This window comes from Rhinolophus ferrumequinum, chromosome 18, assembly GCF_004115265.2.
Source record: "Rhinolophus ferrumequinum isolate MPI-CBG mRhiFer1 chromosome 18, mRhiFer1_v1.p, whole genome shotgun sequence".
In the NCBI taxonomy this organism is placed as follows: domain Eukaryota; kingdom Metazoa; phylum Chordata; class Mammalia; order Chiroptera; family Rhinolophidae; genus Rhinolophus; species Rhinolophus ferrumequinum.
Window position 1 is genome coordinate 36,314,981 of NC_046301.1, and position 20,653 is coordinate 36,335,633.

Here is a 20,653-nt window from a genome sequence, read left to right on the forward strand (position 1 = left end):
AGGGGGCATTGGTGGTGGATGCTTGAGGGGTGCAGTGGAATCAACTTTTATCGGTACCCCAAGTAATTTGCTTCCTACTTCTCCTCCTTTTCCCTCACAAGACTGTGGGTCAGGATTAATAAGACATGGAATACTATACCATGGAGAACATGAATGCCCCCCACCTACCCGTATCACCAAAGATGAATTTAAAAGAACAATTTCAGGTTGAAAAAAAAGCAAGTTACGGAGAACACGTACAGTGTGCTTCCACGTGCAAACAGGCCCCATCTGAGCAGTGTGCCCGACGCCAGGGCAATGGGGCTCAGAGGGTGGTGTTTGCACCACCAGCAGCACCGCTGTCACCCGGGAACTTAGAAATCCAGAGCTCTGGCCTCACTGAAGACTGACTGAATCTCTGGGTTAGGGCCCAGCTCTCTAGGTGCTTCACGTACATACGAAAGTTAGAGAAACACACTTAGGGAGACACACGTATGTATGCAAACTATTAAGAGAAGTAAGAGAGTGATTGATTAACTGAGAAATTCAGGGCGGCGGTTAGCCCCCATGCCACTGGGGCGGGTCCCATCGGGAGTTTCAAGGGGATAGAAACAGGTAAGACTTTCACGTTATTACTCTTTCTACATACACATTGTACATACTTCCTTATTTTTATCATATATTGTATGATGAGGCATATTTGAGTTAAAAAGGCAGGTCTATTGTAAATGTGTCCCAGCTACATGTGGCTGCCTGGTGCCACTCGGCTGTTGTGGGAGAAGCAGCAGGTGCAGCATGTCACCCAGCAGGGCCGGGAAGGGCCCATCCCTAAGAAGGCGAGACCATCACTAAAAGGCAGCAGCATCTGAGCATCCTCTGACAGCTCTGACCCAACCCTCAGCAACGACACAGCTTTCCCCCTCATCCAGAAGTAGAGCTAGTGTGTTCTTGTGAAACCTTTCGAAAGCTGAAATGGCAGAAAGCAAAGCAGCACTTACCCTTAATTTATATGGAAACATTTTTGTGCCTTCCCATACCCCCAAACTAACCTATCAGTGCATACCAAATACACTTAATTACATCCAGTCTGACACTAAAGTAACACCCTTACAAACTCTCTTGGGCTTTTCTGATACCGAAGGACCAATCTTGCTCACAGATGCACAAAATAAACAGAGATCAAGCACAGATGCTCAGACACAGGTCAAAGCGACGTGGTTCCTGGGGACGGAGCTTGGAGGGGCCACTCTCACTGCTGGGCTGCCGCTGCCTCTACAATGGCTCGTGCAAAACAATGCTGAACGCTGCTTTCACTTTTTGCATATTTTCGTAAGTGAAAATCCTCTTCAGATTTCTTTCAGTTAGCCAAAACAGGTACTGACGCAGGTCTTTTGGAAATGCGAAGTGACCTAATGTAGACTTTGGAAAAGCGGGGGATACCTGTACCAGGGACTCCGTGGTCCTGCTCCTGGTCTTCCCAACAGCCATTCTTTCCTCCTGTCCACTCCCCTTTGTTTCCTTGTTGAACTTCCCCCGCTTCTGTTGGGTGTTCACCCTTCAATGTACTTAGAAAAGGTGACCTCCACCGCTCGCCGAACTCAGGGGCGATCGATCTCAGTCAGTCTGAGTGGTCCCAATCCCCTGGACAGCGATGAGCCTAGTCAGGCGCCGATACGACTGGGGGAGTGGGGGTGGGAGTGAAAGTGTGTGGTGTTCTAGTTAGAAATTTCCCACCTTTAAAAAGAAACACAGAGGAAGAAGTGCCCCTCGTCTTTCACTGGTTACCATTTTATCAAAAGTGTGATATCAAAAACTGCGGCATCCACTCTGTGATAATGAGAGGGGAACCCACAATCTGCCAATGACGACAGCTTAGAAAGAAGACCCTGGGTCCCTGATTGTTTTGGGGACACCGTATTAACCCACCATGGAACTGCCTGACCCCACACGTGTTATGTACATCAATCAACCCCATGCATTTAAAGTGCTCATGGTTGAGTCTTCTGGTACCCACAGTGGAAAAACTCGGATCACTTTTCCAGGTCTTTCCTTTCTAGTCGTTTGTCCCTGAAGTTCAAATAGGATGATGTTAAGACACCGGTTTTAAAGAAAGGAATGTTAAAGAAATAAAATATTGTCATATCCTATGTTTGTAATAGCAAAATGGCTAGTCAAACTTTAAGTTGTATCCTACTCCCTGGAAACTGATCTTGACTTTTAAGGAGCTGGACAATAAGCCTGAGACATACCAATAGCAAGAGCCATAGGAATTACGATTTACAACCTTAATTTCCAGTACCACGCAACCCTTTTTACACAAGTTTGGTTAAATGAAGTTCTGCTTTGAGAACTTCATCTGAGAACTAGAAGAGCTGGGCCCCGAAGTCACCTGAAAAGGTAATAGTAACGACAGCTAGCTAGCTCTCGGCGACATCAGGTATTATTGGGAACGTATGGGTTCCCATTATTGCCATAAACCAGACAACATACACCAGTTGCACAACCATGGGAGGATGAGCAGCCTCTGCCGACAGAAGGCTTCCCTGTGTTTCTCCGGGCAAACGACACTGAGGGCTATGTTCCCTGCACAAATGAGAAAGGAAGGGGTGAAAGGGCAGAACAGATCACCTACACGAGAGGCAGAGAACTGTGTTTTTAAACGACGGCCTCAAGCTCTCTTGAACAAGTAAACACCTAGTATCTATTTACGACCGAGTAAGTCCTGTTGCTTAAGGAGCATTTCTCAGCACACATGACTCTTAGGGGACCTCAGAACAACAGCTCTGGGACATTTCATACAGGAGACAGTCACCTGGGTTTGGGTTTTTGCCAGCCAGGTATTTTATCATTTCAGAGCACAAATAAAATGACTCTTTGTTCCAAAGAAAACCCCTGATCGCTCTGTATTTCTTTTAACAAGCCAATTCCCTAAGCGTATGAAGACCACCAACAATAGAAGAACATGTACTTCAGCCGTCCCCATTGCCCCCTATTTTTAACACCGTATTTTCCTTTACTTACAGAATTTAAGGTACACATATTTTCTTGGTTCTGAGCCATTAACACTGAAATGAATTCAATCAATTGAAAGATGTGTCAATGTCGAACAGTCGTCACACAAATATTTACGGAGCATCTAGCTTCATCACTTCAGTCTCAACACCATGGTGTGTGATCCGGTGAAGACAGCCCGATTGTAAAGGGTGACCTTTGATCGCAAGAGGTTAATAATCGGGTTGGAGGATAAGGGACATACTGTGATAGCAACTGCAGGTGCAGTGGGAGTGAAAAAGGAGGAGGAAAGCATGCTGGCTGGAACGACTGCAGAAGATTCCACGAAAGAGGAAGCACCTGAGATCTTGACTGCAGACGACATACTTGTCTTAATGTGGAACTGGAGGAGGGAGCAGTCCCACCACCACCACCACAGGCACCGGAGTCGCAATCTTTGGTTTTTTACCTTAAATGCTGTGTGGCTGGGGCTAGTTATCTAACGGCTATGTGCCTCAGTTTCCTTCTCTGTAAAATGTAAGATGTGGGTATGAGTAGCATGGGTCTCATAAGCTTACTGGGTAAACGACAGGAGCTAACATACTAGGTTGGGGCAAAAGTAATTGCGGTTTTTGCAATTATATTTACCGGTGTAAACCGCAACTACTTTTGCACCAATCTAATATAAACCACTTAGATCAGTGCCTGGCATGGCAAGAGGAGCTCCAGAGAGGCCAACAGGGACCACCCAGCCCGGAAACGAATCCCAGAAACAAGACTGGCCGAGGACAACAGAATGAAAGCGGGAAAGGCATTTAAAAAGATGCCAAGAATTCTTGGCCAGCGTTTCCAAGAATGTGGAAATAAGCTTCAGTGATCGGCGTTTTAGTCCTCTACTCTCTTCTATGTGCTAGGGACACATGGGGAACAAAACTGAGTCGCTGTACTCACAAAAATTATATCCCATGGTGGGGATGGCGGGGAGAGAGAAGGGAAGACATATCTGGAGGTGGGAAGTGCTATGAGGTGACAGGCGTGTGAGTAGATGGCTATATTAGATGGTGCGGCCAATCACAGGTCTGAGGAGCCGACACTACAGCTGTGGCCCAAGTGACAGGAAGGTGCCAGCTATGTCCTCACACAGGGAGAGCCAGGCAGTGCAGAGGTCCTACGGCCAGAATGAGCCTGGCAGGGTCAACGGGCCATTGCAAACCTTGAGGAAAGAGGTGTAAATTACAGTATTTCTCATACTTGTCTTAATGTGGAATTTTTAAAAGAGTTTCTCCTTTGAACTAACATAATTCAGAAAATACTTGTGTTAAAAATGGAGTTAGTATGTGACTCTGGGTGGTGAACACACAATGTGATATATATAGATGATGTATTACAGAATTGTACACCTGAACTCTATGTAACTTTACTAACAATTGTCACCTCAATAAACTTTAATTTTAAAAATAAATGCGGTGAGTACGTAAGGTTAGGGTTAGAAACCAAAACGGAGTATCTGGAAAGGGACTGCACCAGGAAAGAAAAGTAGTTTTAAGTTTCTGAGGCAAAGTTTTGGCCACTGGGTTTGTTTCCCTAATTCTGCGACAGAGTTTAATGTAAAATGGCTGTCGTTTGCTCCCCCCAATGGCACCTAGTTTTGATAAATGAATAGCAACAACTCGTTAGGAAATAAAAAGAGTACCTGGTGATAAGGAGATGATTTGTACAATTGAAAAATAAAATGCTTATTCCAAGTAAATTGTTATCCAAACCAGCCGTCTTCACAAAAACCCATACTCAGAAACAAACCTCAACCAGTAAACAATTCATACAAGCCTCCCACACGAGATACTTCAGTGTATACACACTCAGCTCAACTGTGCCGAAAACATTACCGATCTGTTTATTCTAGTTTCAACAGTAAGTCACTTACCATTTAAAAATAATACTCATGTGGTCGGGGGAAAAAACATCTCAAACATATACACAGCATCTGGAAGGTAAATCTGCCAGATTCAACCACCAAATCCCAGAAGGTTTTCTTTCCCTTGGCTACTGAATAATTTGGAAGCATCCATCCCTTGATATACTGTTGTAGGTCAGTCCTGCCAGTGTATTTCAGAAAGTCAAATCTCTAGAGTACAACACTGATTTAAGAGGTCACGCGCCTGTCTAGCAACCGGAGACATTTTTTTTTTAACTACGAAAAGTCCTCTTATATTCTCCTCTTCTCATATTCAGTGATATCCAATGGCAACAAAATTCCAGAGGAAGCAAAAGCAACAACATGTTGGCATTCAGTTATCCCTCATATTCAAGAATGTAATATATAAATTAACACATAAAAGAATCCAAGATACACAAACTGAGTTTTTAATATAGCAAAAGCCAAAGCTGTTCAGAGTACAAGTGGGTACCTTAAGCTGATACTTAAAGGAAAACAGGCAACTGTATACGACTACGAGTTCTTTTCACATCACCTTTTGGGTTCTGTCAAGAATAAACTCACACACGTGTATGTGCTACGCCTCCTCCTTCACCATCCAAGACTGAGCAGGTCTCATTCTGAGCTCCTCCTGGGGCAGACATTGCCACAGAATCGTCACTGGTCACAACAGGCTCTGAGCCCCCTCCAGCTAATCTGCTAGGAAATACTTCTGCAGGACTGCATACAACTTTGTGCAGAATCCTCTAAGATACAGGACCCTTATGGAGCCCGATAACAAGACCCTGGGACAGCCCCCGACCCCTTCAGGCCTCTGACTCTAATGGGGAGTGACAAGGCCCCCACCTACCTGTTTCCTGCAGGACAGGAGAACGATGACATAATGTCTGCAAAGTCCAATGCAGCTTTTGTCTTTTCTATCTAACCACTGTCTTGACTTGAAAACTGTCTAAAGCACATCTCAATCTGTTTACAGACTTTTCCTGAAGACTCAGGATTTTGTTTCGTTGCTCTGCAGCAGTTTTAATTAAGAAATATCAGACGTCAGATTTATTCGCGATAAACCTGGGCAGGACACCTCAGGCTACGTCATTAGATCTAATGAACACCCTCTCTGCTTAAGCTTATTCCAGAACCCTGGGAAATCCCTTCACCGCGTGGGGCCTCTCCCCTTGAATGTTGAATGATGACGGTGTCCCCACCTACCTGTTTCTTATAAATCAGGGAGAAAGAGCGGGACAATGAGATAATGTCTACAAAGAGCTGAGTGCCTGTGGAATAAAAGCTCTCATTGGTACATCTATATAAAAGCTCTTATTGACACATGCTTTTACTTTTCACAAACAGGGGGTAACATTTTAAACCGAAGCCCTACTTGTACAAGAGAGACAATGGAGAGTATAAAACATTATAGCCCTGTGGCTATGCAGCACCCCCTCATGAGAACAGATTCCAAGAATTTGAACGTGAGCAAAAACTACAGTGTCAGCCTGGTCCTCGAGGATGGATCTGATCTGATTCACCTTGAGCTTGGTACCACCGCTCAGAGACCAGCAGCGAGAACTGCTCCACTACCCCCAGGTGGCCTTCTCACAACCCTCTGGAGTCCCACCATCTTTCCGGGCTGATTTACTGTGTAGAAGGACAGGGATACAGCAGTGGATGCTGTAAAACTAACTACCAGCAATTGTGAGGTGAGTAGAATACATTAATTTTATGAGCGCAAACAGATTTCGTTCTAAGGCATGTTCTCGCTGCCTCCATCTGAAAGATTTCGTCAACTTAACATTTGTGTCTGTCAGCAGCTTTGAGGAGGGCGATCTTTTCTCTGCTAGTGACCCCAGTAACCTTGGGGAGGAATGTAGCAGTCTGAACAAAGAAAGGCACTAGAGGAACTGGATGTGGAGAAGTTCCCCAAACCGCAGTGTGAGACTGGGAGAGACCCAATCATGTGTCTGGACTTCGTGGTTTATCACTGGCATCCACGGCCTTTGTTCCCTACCTTGACCTCTGCTACCCAGACACTTGAGAAACAGAATCTTATCTACACAGACTATTTAGAAACTTAGTGTATCTAACCAACCTATTCTTCAATAAGGACAATGCTAAACATACAAACAGCCTAAAACAGCTAGTATGCAGTTGACAATTAAGAAAACTAAGAAATCTGAAATTTATATTTCAGATTTTGGTAAAACAAGGCAGTCCCCCCAAAAAAAAATCTCATGCATTTCTACTACACTGAGTCATGTGTAATCAATCTATTTACTGGAACTTGACCTATGGCAAAACCGTCTAATCAGAGAAATAATACATATTAAGTGAAACTGAATTTGCTGTCATAATGGCCACAAGTTACCAATGAAATATAAATGAAAGCAATTTAAAAGATTCATTTGACAAGAGTTTGGCAGTTCCTACAAGTTCAAGGATACCAATTAGTCATGGCAGCCCTGAAAGGGACACTCAGTCTCTGGCAAATTATGTGGATGATTATGATGGATAAATAGCTACCTTGTTGTTTTTGATTCAGAATGCAAGGGAGGGATCCCACAATAAGCCAGAGGGGAAAATGTTTCCAAAGCTCCATGTATCAAAACAACACAATGAATTCTTCACGTGTGTGATTTAGCACAGGAAAATTCCTTGAAGACAAAGGGTAACCATATCACGATGTCTTCTTAGGCTGACATAGAGCTAAAACTCTGCAGCCTTGTATTGCCACTTATCTTTGGTGTCACAACACCTAACCATCTTTAGGGGACAGTTTTCTATAGCCACAAAATAAGCATGACTTCATTAATTTTTAAGACATGGCAGAAGCTACTGGATGGATTCTTTTATGGTAACAATGATAAAATATTTTCACTCTATAAAATGAGTAACTGACAGATGCTGATAAGAAACAAGTGCTTCTATTATTTGAAGTAAGCTCTTAAAACTGTTCATCTTAAGAGAATTTCAAAGTCAAAGAATAAACCACTGTTTCTATGTAGGATGATAAAAGGGAAGACCACCCAATGACTCAATAAACTAATCTTTGATCAAATTCTATATGAGGAATATTAGACAGATTATTTATACAGTACTCATCTTCCTGGGAAGCAAGATTTGGTACCATTTCATAGTAAGAGAGGACAAAAAGTGTCACGAAACAAACTTCCACTTTTTGAATCTAACAGCTTCTTTGTAGCAAGAGAATGCTTCATTTCCTAGCAGCCAAATAAAAGCTCAAACAGGGAAGTAGGAGAGAAAGAGAAAGGATTTCTCAGGCAATCTGACTGCCTCAACTTTCAGAGAAGCCCATTATCACATCATTACTATACAGACTCCCCCCTTTTGTTCAACTTATTTATGTATTCATTTGACTGAACTTTTTCCAAAGAAGACTGGAGAAGAAGCCAGATTTCAAACTCAGATTCATGCAATCAGCATTCAGAAAGTGCCTAACGAAACAAGACATTGCTAACTGTCTTCTTGACAGTTAAGAATCTTCTTGACACACCTTATCCAAGTCAAACGTAGCAAACCACGGTGGTGTCAGTGCATCTTAGAATGGAAAACTTCTTCGTACGAATGAAATAACCTGAACTCTAAGGTCTTCTCATTTTTCTTCCTTTGTAGGGTTTTGTTCTTTTCTCTCTGAACAATATTGGGATTCTGGCAAACTCTGAAGTAGGATTTCAACAGGAAGAGTTGAGATATGGGAACTGGCTTGACCTCTGCTAGCACGTACTTACTTCTGGACTCTTTAGTAACATGAGTGTGCGCTAGCTTTCATTCACTTTACTCGTCAGCAAGATGTTCCAAACTCCTGCACGGGGTTTCTTTTGCGGGCTTTACTGTACTTTTGTAGATGTCATCTTATTTATCCTCACAGATTTTCTAGGTAAAGATTTCAGAGGGCTGCACAGCTTCATTGTGACAGAAGGAAAGACAGGTCTTAGGTAATATGCAAATAGAGAAATAGAGGATCCACTGTCATCTCCCTAGAGATCACAGTTGGCTGGGGACAGAAATGGCACCATCATTTCTTCACTAGATTGCACACGTCCTCACTTATTTGCATCAACTACACAAATGTAAAGGCTGCTTAACCCTGTTAATATTTCAAAAACATTAAGTGTATATTTCATAACCAAGCTCCTTCACATCTATTGTAATACTGACCTGAAATACTAAGATACATAGCTTGGTGGTAGGAACATGGATTTGGAGTGCATATGGATTCAAATTTCAGTTTGGCGGCTCTGGGACAAATCTGTCTGAACACTGGAATCCTGAGTTGCAGGCGGGGCAATCATACCTCTTACAGATGTATCAAATGAGAGAACATACATGAATTGCTTGGCACGAGGCTCATTAAATGGCAGCTAAGGCCACTATCACTAAAATTATTAAGGGCACTGTCTAGACTTTGGGTAGCTCCTAAGGAGACTTGTACTGTTTAACACGGAAGAAAAAGCGTTGACCTTGGTAATGGTAAGGCAGCTATGCAAGAATAGCTTAGTCAAGTTGCTGTGATAAGAATTTAAAAATTGGATACAGGGAAGTATGTGAAATGGAACAATGGCACCCCTGAGCGCCAGGTTAATGGGCGCATTTCGCGGGGGGGTGTGGAGGTGGGAGGGGGCATGCTGCTGTCACTCACGCGGGGGTGACACCCTTGGGTAGGCCCAGGGCGTTGACAGCAACGGGCTGCGGCTGCGAGGGCAGCAGGGCGCTGAGGAAGGCGGCGGGCGTCTGGCTGTGGCCCAGGCGGGCGGCGGGCGAGGCCAGGGCGGCGCTGGGGAGCGGCGGCGGCGGCGGCGGCAGCGGGAACACGTCGGGCACCGGGAAGGCCGTGGTGGGGCTGAAGACCGGGGGCGGCGGGGGCGGCGGTGACGGCGAGGCCGGGGACCACGGCGCCTCCGCCTCGGCGCCGAAGGGCTGCGCGAAGGACGGCGCGGACGTGCGGCCGAACTGCTTCATCGTGGGCGACATGGGCGACGGGAGGCTGGACGAGCTGGTGCTGGAGGCCGGCGTGCCGTGGCCGGACGCGGGGCCCAGGTTCTGCGCGGCGATGAACTGCTTGGGGCGCGCGTAGTTGAAGGAGCCGGAGGACTGCATGGCGGGCGCGGCGCGGGAGGCGAGCGCGCTCATGGGCTCCGGGCCGGCGGGCGACGCGCAGGCCGCGAGCTCGGGGAGGGCGGGCGGCGGCGGGAAGGGCGGCGAGGGGGGCGCGCTGCGCGGGGCGCCGGCCGGCGGGGCGAGCCGCGCGCTGGCCTCCTGCTCCAGGCGGATTTGCTGCTGCAGCTGCTGGAGTTTCAGAGGGTCCCTGGGGGGAGAGAGAAGAGCGACAGCTTCAGACAGGGAACCAGACGGAACGCTCCTCTGGGGCACGGAGGTTCAGCCGTGAGCATCCCTTCCCAGGTCTGCCAGCTGATACCCGGCGATACCCGGCGAAGGAGGCCCGTTACTCGCCCGAAGTGTGTCGCCTGTAACTAACTCATTCTGGACCAAGCGCTAAGTCAGTGGAGTAGGGCCAGGCAGCTCCATGTCTCACTGAAGTTTTGCCTAAGATGATTCAAACCAGTTTACAAATCGTGATGGAAAGTTTGTCCGACTTCCAGGAGCCATATTTCATTTTCATAGAACCAGAAGTATTAAAAGAAAAACTATTGACATAAGTCTCAGTCCTCTCATTTGTTGCCAATTTTTAGAAAAAGAATTCTATCAGAAATGAGAAAGTTTAAAACACACACATACACACACACACAAACTTGATGTAAGTTATTTTTGGCAGATTTAGGTTAGTCCAGTTTGGCAACTTCAAGGCTGTCAACTTTGCCTTCAGTAAATACTACAGGCTGATTTGGGGGGGAAGATCCACTTTAATTTCTGCGTTTGTTCCCTAAAAATATGCAAAATTTACTATACTAGAAGTTTTAATAATAAACCCTGAAATGCCAATTATTTATACAAACCTTAATAAATACTGATACTGATATTTGTGCCATATCTAAAACATGCAAATGGCATCTACCTTTAACATGTAGGTGTTTAATAAGCAATAACAAATTATTAATTTTATAATCAGCTTTAATTCCCCAAGTATTTTCCATCGAGAAGAGCCTGAATTTAAATTTTTTGAAAAAAGTGTAAGCAGATACCAATTAGCTAAAATCTTACTGTATTTTACTCATAAGCTTTCCTGCTTAACTGAATTTTACATCTTAGGTGTTTTCCTTTATTCCCGGCAGTGACCAATGGCTGTCAAAAGAAACCTCAACAGGAGATGGCACTACAACAAGCAGATAAAACAGGAACAATTCCATGAACAGGCAAAGCTATGCTCTTAACTTCAAATCTTTTAAACCTAAAAAACAAAACCCCCAAATCTTCCTTATCCGTAGGTATTTAATCTTCAAAATCAAGCTGTCATAAATTCAAAGCAATAAAAGGAATTGAGGCTGCTGATAAAAGATGAAACAAAAAAAGCACAACAGAATTGAGATCTGTTATCAAATATCATGAGCTGTTGAGAACATCAGCCATGAAGTTCTAAATTTTTTCCTGTTTTTTTTTTTTTTTTTTTTTTTTTGCGCTTCTGTAATTAGCCAGTAAAATGATGACACTTAAATCCGTGAAAAGACAGCAAGAAACACCTTTGGGGGGAACTGGAAAGTATAAAGAGATGGTTCTATATGCTTAACCTGTGCACAGCATCAAAGATGCCAACACCATAGAACACTGTGGGGTCCTGCAGAACTTACTGAGCATTTTTACAAGCAGCCGCTCCACTGCTGGGATTCACCAGGACACGGAAGTTCCAGATGTCTCTGTGGTTTGGGTAGACTGTCCGGCACATGTGCTCCTGAGCTCATGTATTTAGACCGAGCCTAGGAATAGAACTCATAAAAACCACCCACCAGCTCTAAAACCCATCATCCTGCACGCACATTCTGAATCCCCAAACGCTCCTTTCTGATGGCCCTGCCTTTACCATCTCCTACTTATTTCCTAACTACGACAAAATGCATCCTATTCCTGGAGGGGTTTACCATCAACATTCAACTGACCTGTACACCTGGATTGCTAGTGATCTATATGGCCATCCCCAAAGCAACGTGCCCCTACGCTGGGCCAGCCCGGGCTCCCAACAGCTGTGCTTTAAGGTATTTTAAGCTTGACCTGGCATCAGCAAATAGCTATGTAAGGGCTCTGGTGAGGCTGCTGCAAACATCATATCATGCCCTGGATGTGGTGCGAGGATTCTTCTGTCCAGGGTTAGGGAGTGGTTCCCAAGAAGCCAGTCTTCAAAGAAGCCAGGGCAGGAAAGCCCTGGCCACCACTGTACTGGTTCTAATGTTCTCCCTGGGGTCAAGCCTACCATGTGGGCATTAAAAAGAACCACCAGGTTTGCTAACCTAAGTGAACTCAAAGCTGCTGAGATGCTGCATTTAATACTGACAGTTCAAGAAATTACAAACGTAGCATTTCAAGGGACATGAACAGGCATTTTGGTGTTTTGGTTACTAGTATATACTGCAATGATAAACTCTGCTAGTGGTTCCCTCCATTTCCTTCTCCCCCGTTTTGCGCTGGGTGAGAAATACAACCTGCAGGGAACTGAAGGGTGGGGGGAGGGAGAGCAAAGCAGGTATTTTGAATCTTTAAGTATCTGACTTGATTTCTGTGCAAATCATCATTTAAAATATACTGGCGTTAAATGGCTCTGACACCTGGATTCTGAGATGATGCGATACACAATTCCAAGTTGTTTCCTCAGTCCTCATTACGATTTTTTTTTTTTTAATTAAAGCTGATTTTCACTGAGATAAAAAGGCAAAGTGACCGAAAGGTACCAGAAGGGCAAGACTGCTTGGGGCCTTTGGAAATCACTTAGAAGTTATTATAAAAATTCATCACTTTTCTGGTTTCCCCATTTTTGTCTGCTGCTCTTCCTGTGAAAATGAAATAAAATAGAAACTGAACTGAAAGTCTTGGAAGTACTGTGCAAAGCTGAAAAGTTGGGTTGAGAGGTCTAAGCTGCCCTAGTTACAAGTACAACACTTTGAGAGTCATATTGTTAACGTGTTCAGTTTTGCACAACTCATCCCTCCCATCACTCCCAGCTTCCTTCCCCCCTCCCTCCACCATACCCCCAATTCAAAACAACTAAGCAATTCCCCACTCCTACCCCTCCTTCAATTCTAAAGGATTCAATACTGAAAGAAATGAGGCCCCTAGTTTTTCACCATGCACTTGTAACAGTCCATTTACAAACGGGAAAGGAGTTTTCAGTACCTTGCTCAAATCACCGAGCAAGTTACCTGCAGAGTCAGGTTATACCTGTGTCTGTCCCTGGCTCTTTTCGCTACACCAGGCAGGTCAATAGAAAAGAACCCTGATCTTATACTAGACTTGGGGTGGGGGGTCATTTTGTACATTATGTATGTCTAACCACTGTGCTGTACACTTGAAACTAATATAATATTGAATGTCAACTGCAATCAGTTGTTTTTAATTTTCAAAAAGTAGTAAAAAAGAACACCGACCTTCAGTATGATTTAAGAAAAGAAAAAGAATCTGTGCTCATCTTTCCCTCCTAAGCATTTAACTGTTAAGCCTCTTTGTAGCCACAGCACCCAAAGCCTTCAGAGTCTGAATTATCAGTCAAGGTTTTCTTAATTATTTACATATTCAAGAATATATGGAAGAAAACCTGACTTCGCACTTGATTCTTTTTAGGGTGAAATGGTGCAAAGATGAGAAGATGAGGGCAGCTCAGGAAGAGGATAAATAACAACTCAATGGATTGCCCTCCTACATTACAGAAAACCCACAGTCTCCTAACCTACCCAAATGGTGTGGGCACAGCTTTGAACAAGAAATTGTACAGATAGTCGGATGGGGCAAAGATTCAGATTCAATAGATGTAGCACCCAACTTAGTTTACAATTTAGTAATCTCTCCTACCACTAGATTAAACCAGAAAGTAACCAGGTGAGCAGCAGTGTGGTACAGGAGGAAAACGCTACACTCCCAGTTGGACGGCACTGGCTTGGAACGCAACTCCACTAGCTACTAACTGTGGGGTCACTGTGAGGGTGAAATGAGCACAGTGCCTGGTGCATAGTAGGAGCTCAATAAAGGTTCCGCAGCAGACGAAAACAACCCCATCGATCCTGGTTACTTTACAAAATGGGCCTTTGAAAAATGGAGATAATGTTCTACTTAAACTGCAGGGGATTTTCCTGTTCATCTGTCCCCCTGCAGGTAGCTGGCAAGGGGGAACAGCAGTGGCATGTGGGGACATGGGGAACTGGAGATGGAGGATGAGCTGCCAGACTGGCTAAGATAGCTGGGCTCCACAGCTGCTCCTCACCTTAGTAGGGGTGGAAGATGACGGGTAGCACTTATCAGGTACCTGGCACTGGCCTGACTCATTTACAACAACCCTGGGGGGTTAGTGTTATTATCCCCATTTTTAACATTCCCCATAGGTTAGTAAGGTCAGGAATCTGTTTAAGGGTAGAACCTGGAGGTGAAGGGCTGGTTGGCTCGAAAGCTTGGCTATACAGTTCTCTCCCAAGTGCTCAGTAAACAAAAAAGATTAATTAAAATGTTAGTCATTGTTACTGAGTATCACTTTTTCTGTTCTCTCCCAAGTGCTCAGTAAACAAAAAAGATTAATTAAAATGTTAGTCATTGTTAGTGAGTATCACTTTTTCTCTGGGGAACTGCAGCCCAAGCTCAAAATAAAGGATGTGAAAGTGAACTTCTGGAAAACAACTTTTATGTAAATTGGAAATTCCCACTATGCCTCTGGAGCACTGTCTGGATTGCAAGAAGGAATTTATCCCCTGTTCATTCTAATAAAGATGGAGTATTTATAACTGTCTGCAGAAACTCTTGGGATCATGAAGCTAGAAAACATTTGTGCTTTCAGAATAAATATGCTGTCGCTTTATATATTTTCTTTCATTTTTTTTTTTTTTTACTATGTGATACAGAAGCCATTGATTGGGTGATGAAGAGTTGCAATACTGCGCCCTCTGAACCGTGAGCCTTCTGGCCCTGCTATTTATAAGCACTTGGAAGGCAGGGACTGTGACGTTAGTGTCCCCACAGCACTGACCTAGCACCCTCACAACACCCAATCCAACACTCAGTATGGCAGACACATGACTGTCAATGTTAACAACTGTGTTGAATTCTGGTGGCAATTTCTATACCCAGCTGGCGTCATCAGGCACCGCCAGAAGGGCCGTCCTACAACAGACGGCCCCATATGGGCTGGGGAGTTCTAAGACTTTTCAAATGAAGGTAGTTAAGTTAGAATTAGGGGACGGAGTGCTGGGTGTTCCCACAACATACTCGGATATTCCTGTCTGGCTGGGAATAGCTCAGGATCCTACGTATGAGAGCGCTCAGTACATTAATTCTAGGAACTTACAGAACATGAAACTCCCACAGGGCTTCAGTTCAGGAGTACTCAGTGAGTTCCTTCTACGACTATTACATTCGTACTTCAATTGTCCTGTCCGTATTCTATTACTCATGCTTCCATCCATGCCCTCAGATCAGAGAAACTGCGTCCACTTGCTGAGTGAGGGTTAGTATCTAACAACTTTGTTTAGCACTAACTTACTATTGACCCTCAGTAAAAGGTATATAAATCACATTCTTAAGAACAATCATTTACACGGTAAAAATAAGATACTGTATTTCCCCGAAATAAGACCTAGCTGGACCATCAGCTCTAATGCGTCTTTTGGAGCAAAAAGTAATGTAAGACTCGGTCTTATTTTACTAAAATATAAGACTGGGTCTTATATAATATAATATAATATAATATAATATAATATAATATAATATAATATAAGACTGGGTCTTACATCAATTTTTGCTCCCAAAGATGCACGAGAGCTGATGGTCTGGCGAGGTCTTATTTTCAGGGAAACACGATACTGTACGCCAAATGAGAATGTATTACATTGGGTTAAGGGGAGGTTATACGTTAAGTACAAAAATAACAGAAGTTAAATGCATTCCCCATACGATTGAGGGAGAGGGCAGTGATAGATTTGGATTTTCTACAAAGTACCACAAACATGAGAATATTAAAATCAAATTAAAATCGACTACTCCTTGAGAATGCATGTTTAACATGTATTGCAAAATGACATGAGTTTCTTTACAAAAGCCCCATTCTTTGATCTGTAATTCATTCCGAGCCTTTTGTAAATCATGCTGACTCTAGACGAAGCCAGGACCGAGAGCAATTAATTACATAGGAGGGTTCAAGGAAGAAGTGACCTGAGTGAAGAAATCAGCACACGACTTGGGTGTCTTTTAGAAAGACTCGTCTTTTCCACTTAGAATAAGAACGGCATTTGGCTGTGCTACAGAAAAACGGTAGTGCTTTATGTCTGAATCCATAAAGCTGATCTCTATTTGAAGTCATTCCATGTACCATGAGAAAGACAGGGCGCGATTGCTGACCAAGTCATAATCCTCCTGGGAACGTCTCCAGAATATCAAAGGATGGCTGTGTCTCTCAGGCAGCATGAGGAATAAGGACCAGGAGACGGGGCGGTGGGGTACCAACAAGCATCAATACCAACATGAGCTGAACCCTGCAGCTGATTTCCAGATGCAGAAGATGCTCCTTCCGGAGGTCTGTGGAGATCCAACTCTCCGTGGGGGGAACCGGTCATTTGCCCTTGTGAGGGCTGCAGGATGTGGTCTAGAGCAGTTACAGTCCCACCAAGAGAAAAGGATGTGTATCCCAACATAAATTGTATGTGCTAAGGGACAGGCTTTGATGGTGTTTACCATCGTGATAAGCCTGATAAAGCTGAATGACGTGGACCTCTGGCATTTCAGCCTTAGCCTTTTTTGGGGGAGGAATGTGAGGTCAGGTTTAAAGGCATGAGGGCCACATCACACTGAAATGCCTTAAATGATTTTCATGTCTATTGCTGCATAGGCCAGTGAAAACAACAGGAAGATATTAGCTGCTGATTCTTCTAAAAACCATGCTCATTTAATGGACATTCAAAGGAATTAATGTGGACGGTTTCCAAATGAAAATGTTTGGTATTAACTCTTAACACGTAGATAAAGTACCTTTCTTTTTAAGAAAAATCTCTTTTCTAACCTTTTCAGTCACGGCTTGAGGCAAAATCAGTGATCTCATTTCTAACGGAAACCCCAAAGAAAAGCTGCCTGAGAGATACATGTTAGGGAACTTTAAGGTCTGAAGCATAACTTTTCTCTGAGATTTTAAACAACTGGGGAGAAAAAGAAGGACAGACTTTAGGTCCTACAATGAAATAATTTGGCATATTTTAAGGTTTCATATAGATCATGTTTCCTCAAATTTCCATCCCTTCTGTGTCATTTCTACTTTATGTTCGTTGACCTGAATATATCTAAAATAGTGGTGTGCAGTTTGTAAGAATGAATTATTCCTAAGGGCAAAAAAAGTGTCATATCTTTCAAAAAATATAACCATTACTTACTCACCAAATCCCTTTATTCTGTATCTATCTAATCACCAAATAGCTTTATTCTACTGAAAAAAAAACTAAGAACAATTGCAACATCTCCTTCTCCAATCACATGTAAGAGGCTCAGTAAATATTTCTGGAGTTTAGTTAAAACCTCCAGGTTTCTCTAAAATACAAAATTAACTGTTCCATCAAGCTACATGGTACTCAGAAACACAGTGATGCACTTTTCTCAGGGAATACAGGTATTGTGCAAATAAAGCCACACCCACACAGGTTATTTACAAGTAAGAACACAGATGTTCAAACAGCTCAACTCTAGTTTGGCCATGAGCTATTGCTGACTTTGGATAATCCATTTATCCTCTCTGGGTCCAAGTTTCCCAACTCTAAAATGGAAATGTACAATGTAATATCTGTAGGGTCCTAATAAACTTTCAGATTTTATGATCCTTACGCTTTAGCCCAGTAACATTTAAACATTATAAAGAAACTTATGTTAAAGGAAATTGTAAAGAACGAACTAAATCCCAGGATGGTGTTTATTCGTATGCATGCCTTATGCATACGCTGTTTTCACACTTGTTTCAACTGTTTTTGAAAAATGAATATATCATCTTTGGTAAAAACAAATAGATTTTAAAGACTTAGAGAGGCAAACTAAAATAATTTCACAATAAATCTTATAAAAAGGCTACTTTTTTGAGGGGAGGATACTTTTTAAAAAAATTTGTCATTAAATTTCTTGGGGTGACATCGGTTAGTAAAATTATATACTCTTCAAGTGTACAATTCTGTAATACACCATCTGTGTATTGCATTGTGTTCACCACCCAGAGTCAGTTCTCCTTCCATCACCATATATGTGACCTCCTTTTTCCTCTTCTACATCCCCTCCCTCTTATCCTCTGGTAACCACTAAACTGTGTCTATGGGTTTTTGTTTGTTTGACTTGTTTGTTGCTTTCATTTTTATACTATGAATAATCATCATCTAATTGGTTAACATTAGTTGCTGTTTTTTCTTAAAACAGATAGATGTACCTATTGATAAATTCTGTCCAAAAATAAAGAAAAACAGCTTTTGGGTTTTGTGTGTCTCAAAACAGTTCCTGTGGGAATTGGGTTGGATGTGGTTCTGCTATGTTTCCCCTGCAAGAAACATGTGAACTATTTCAGTGGCTCAGTAGTCACTGTTCTGTGAATAAACCTTTCCTCTCTTTCCATCCTAAAACTTTTTTTGCCCTTGGGCCCAATTTTTATAAACCTTCTAAAAATTATATTAAGGCATTTTGTTCAACATAAAGATAGGGTTGTTTTGTGCTTAGACCTGTAATCCAGCAGTCTCAGTCCTTTTGTTTTGCTTTCTCTACGGCCTCTGACAGGGTAAGACCCCATCCATTCTTGAAGTCCTCTTCTCTCTGACATCACGAACACAACCACCCTTGCTCTCCTACCTTGACATTGTGCCTCGTTTCCCTCACTGGCCTTTTTCCAGCTCTCTAACTATGGACGCCCATCAAGATCAAAATTTTCTCTACCTTTCCTTGGTACAAATAATCAACAGCATCACCCTCACTCCCTAACCTCTGTCTGTAACCCAGACCTCTGTATTCAGACCAGTCCTGAATTCTGTATTAACTCCCACATGCTACGTCACTTCAAACTTAGCATGTGTAAGACAGCGTCCCTCTCACCCCAATCTAATTTCTCCCCTTAATAATATCTGATATCCAAAGAGTCCCAATATTTGGACCCAGAGAACCCTAACATTCTTATCTCCAACCATGGCTCTACCTCCACTTTTTCATTCTTCCAAATTAGTCTCATTGTTCCCCAAACTCACCTTGGGGTTTCCTTCCTCTTGGTCTTTTCTCCCGGACTGCCCTCTTTTGTAAAGCCCACCCCCACCAATGTCTCTCCATCCACTGAGGTTGTCTTGATCCTTCTGTGCCCCTTTCAATGTTTATCTCTTCTTGAAGGCCTTCCTAATAACACCTAGCAATTCTTTCTCCCTCCAAACGGCTCCAGTCTACGAGGTTCAGTAGGGACATTATCATCTCACACCCGCAGCCCGATCTCCCAGAGCCGGCGTGTGTTCCTTGTGTTCTCTTGGTGATTACCACAATGCTTTGCACATAGATGCCATTAAATACCCGTGAAGAGATGGCCAGGCATCCTTGTATGCGAAATGTAGGAAAGGGAAACAAGCAGAGCTCTTGTAATAATGAGAGTACTTATATTTCTGGCTTTTAAGTATCCAAAATATGGAACTCCCATGCTCCAAACGAGAGTATCTGTGAACCTGGTAGCACAGTTCCTAATTTGGCATCTGGGAGGCACACCATCTTTTTCCCGGCAGCTGAACCCTGTACCAGTGCCCATTTTCCATTTTATTTGGTTATCAGTCAAAAAATGCCCCAGGTTTATGTTTACCTTGAGGGAAAGTGCCTCAGGGATATTTTCAGTGCTTGGTGAGAACTTTAGTCATCTCCAGGCAATTCTTTGCTTTCGTAGGGCCCATTCTTCCCACAGGGCCCATTCTTCTCATCTAGGCAATGTTCTACAGCCACGTTTTCAAAGCATAGACTGTATCCTGAGATAACAAAGTTGGTCCCTGTACAGAAAGAGGAAATGGTTCCCTTGTGTGTCCATTGTGTAGCAAGTCATAAAAACCCAATAGAGTGTTGCTAACAAGGCAGCATTGAATGTCTGTGTTGGGGCTGGAATCTGAAGCATTGATGTCTGCCTGGAACTTCACACTGATGTCTGGACTTGTTGTTCAAGGGTTGCGAAAACACTGCCACGAGTTCTTAATGGCTGATGTGAAGTTAAAGAATGTGTAGGTGGAGGTCATGCTTTATTTCTGGAAGGAGAACGAGGCCACGGGTTGGTGATACGCAATAAGCATTCATAAAAGCAAGTAATGACTCAGTAGTAAGTGGAGAATTGAACGAGTTCCTTCTTAAAATCACAGTTTGCTGAGACTCCAAGCAGAGTAGACATCTGTTTTTACTATCTACCATTCTTTCCCTCATCTGGTAAAAGCATTCCTCCCTTTCTTTCCAGATCTGCTTCTACCCTATTCCTTGTGGATTTGCCAATCACAATCCCCCAACCCTTCCTCACAGGGTGAGCACGTGACCCAGGACTAGCCAATCATTGTATGGCTTCAGCAAATCATTCAAGGGTAAATATATAGTCTAGGTCAGTCCAGGCCAATCAGGATTTTTCCTATTCTCTTTGTC

The 20,653-nt window shown here is 43.3% G+C and overlaps 1 protein-coding gene across 2 annotated transcripts in view; it reads right to left on the reverse strand.

The window, feature by feature from the left end:
- PALLD (palladin, cytoskeletal associated protein) overlaps positions 1-20,653 on the reverse strand; it is a 353,019-nt gene that overhangs the window by 31,633 nt on the left and 300,733 nt on the right. For both annotated transcript variants that reach the window (XM_033134495.1, XM_033134494.1), the window contains exon 10: positions 9,558-10,223. In XM_033134495.1, coding sequence (XP_032990386.1) covers positions 9,558-10,223 — 666 coding nt within the window. The remainder of the gene's footprint in view (positions 1-9,557; positions 10,224-20,653) is intronic.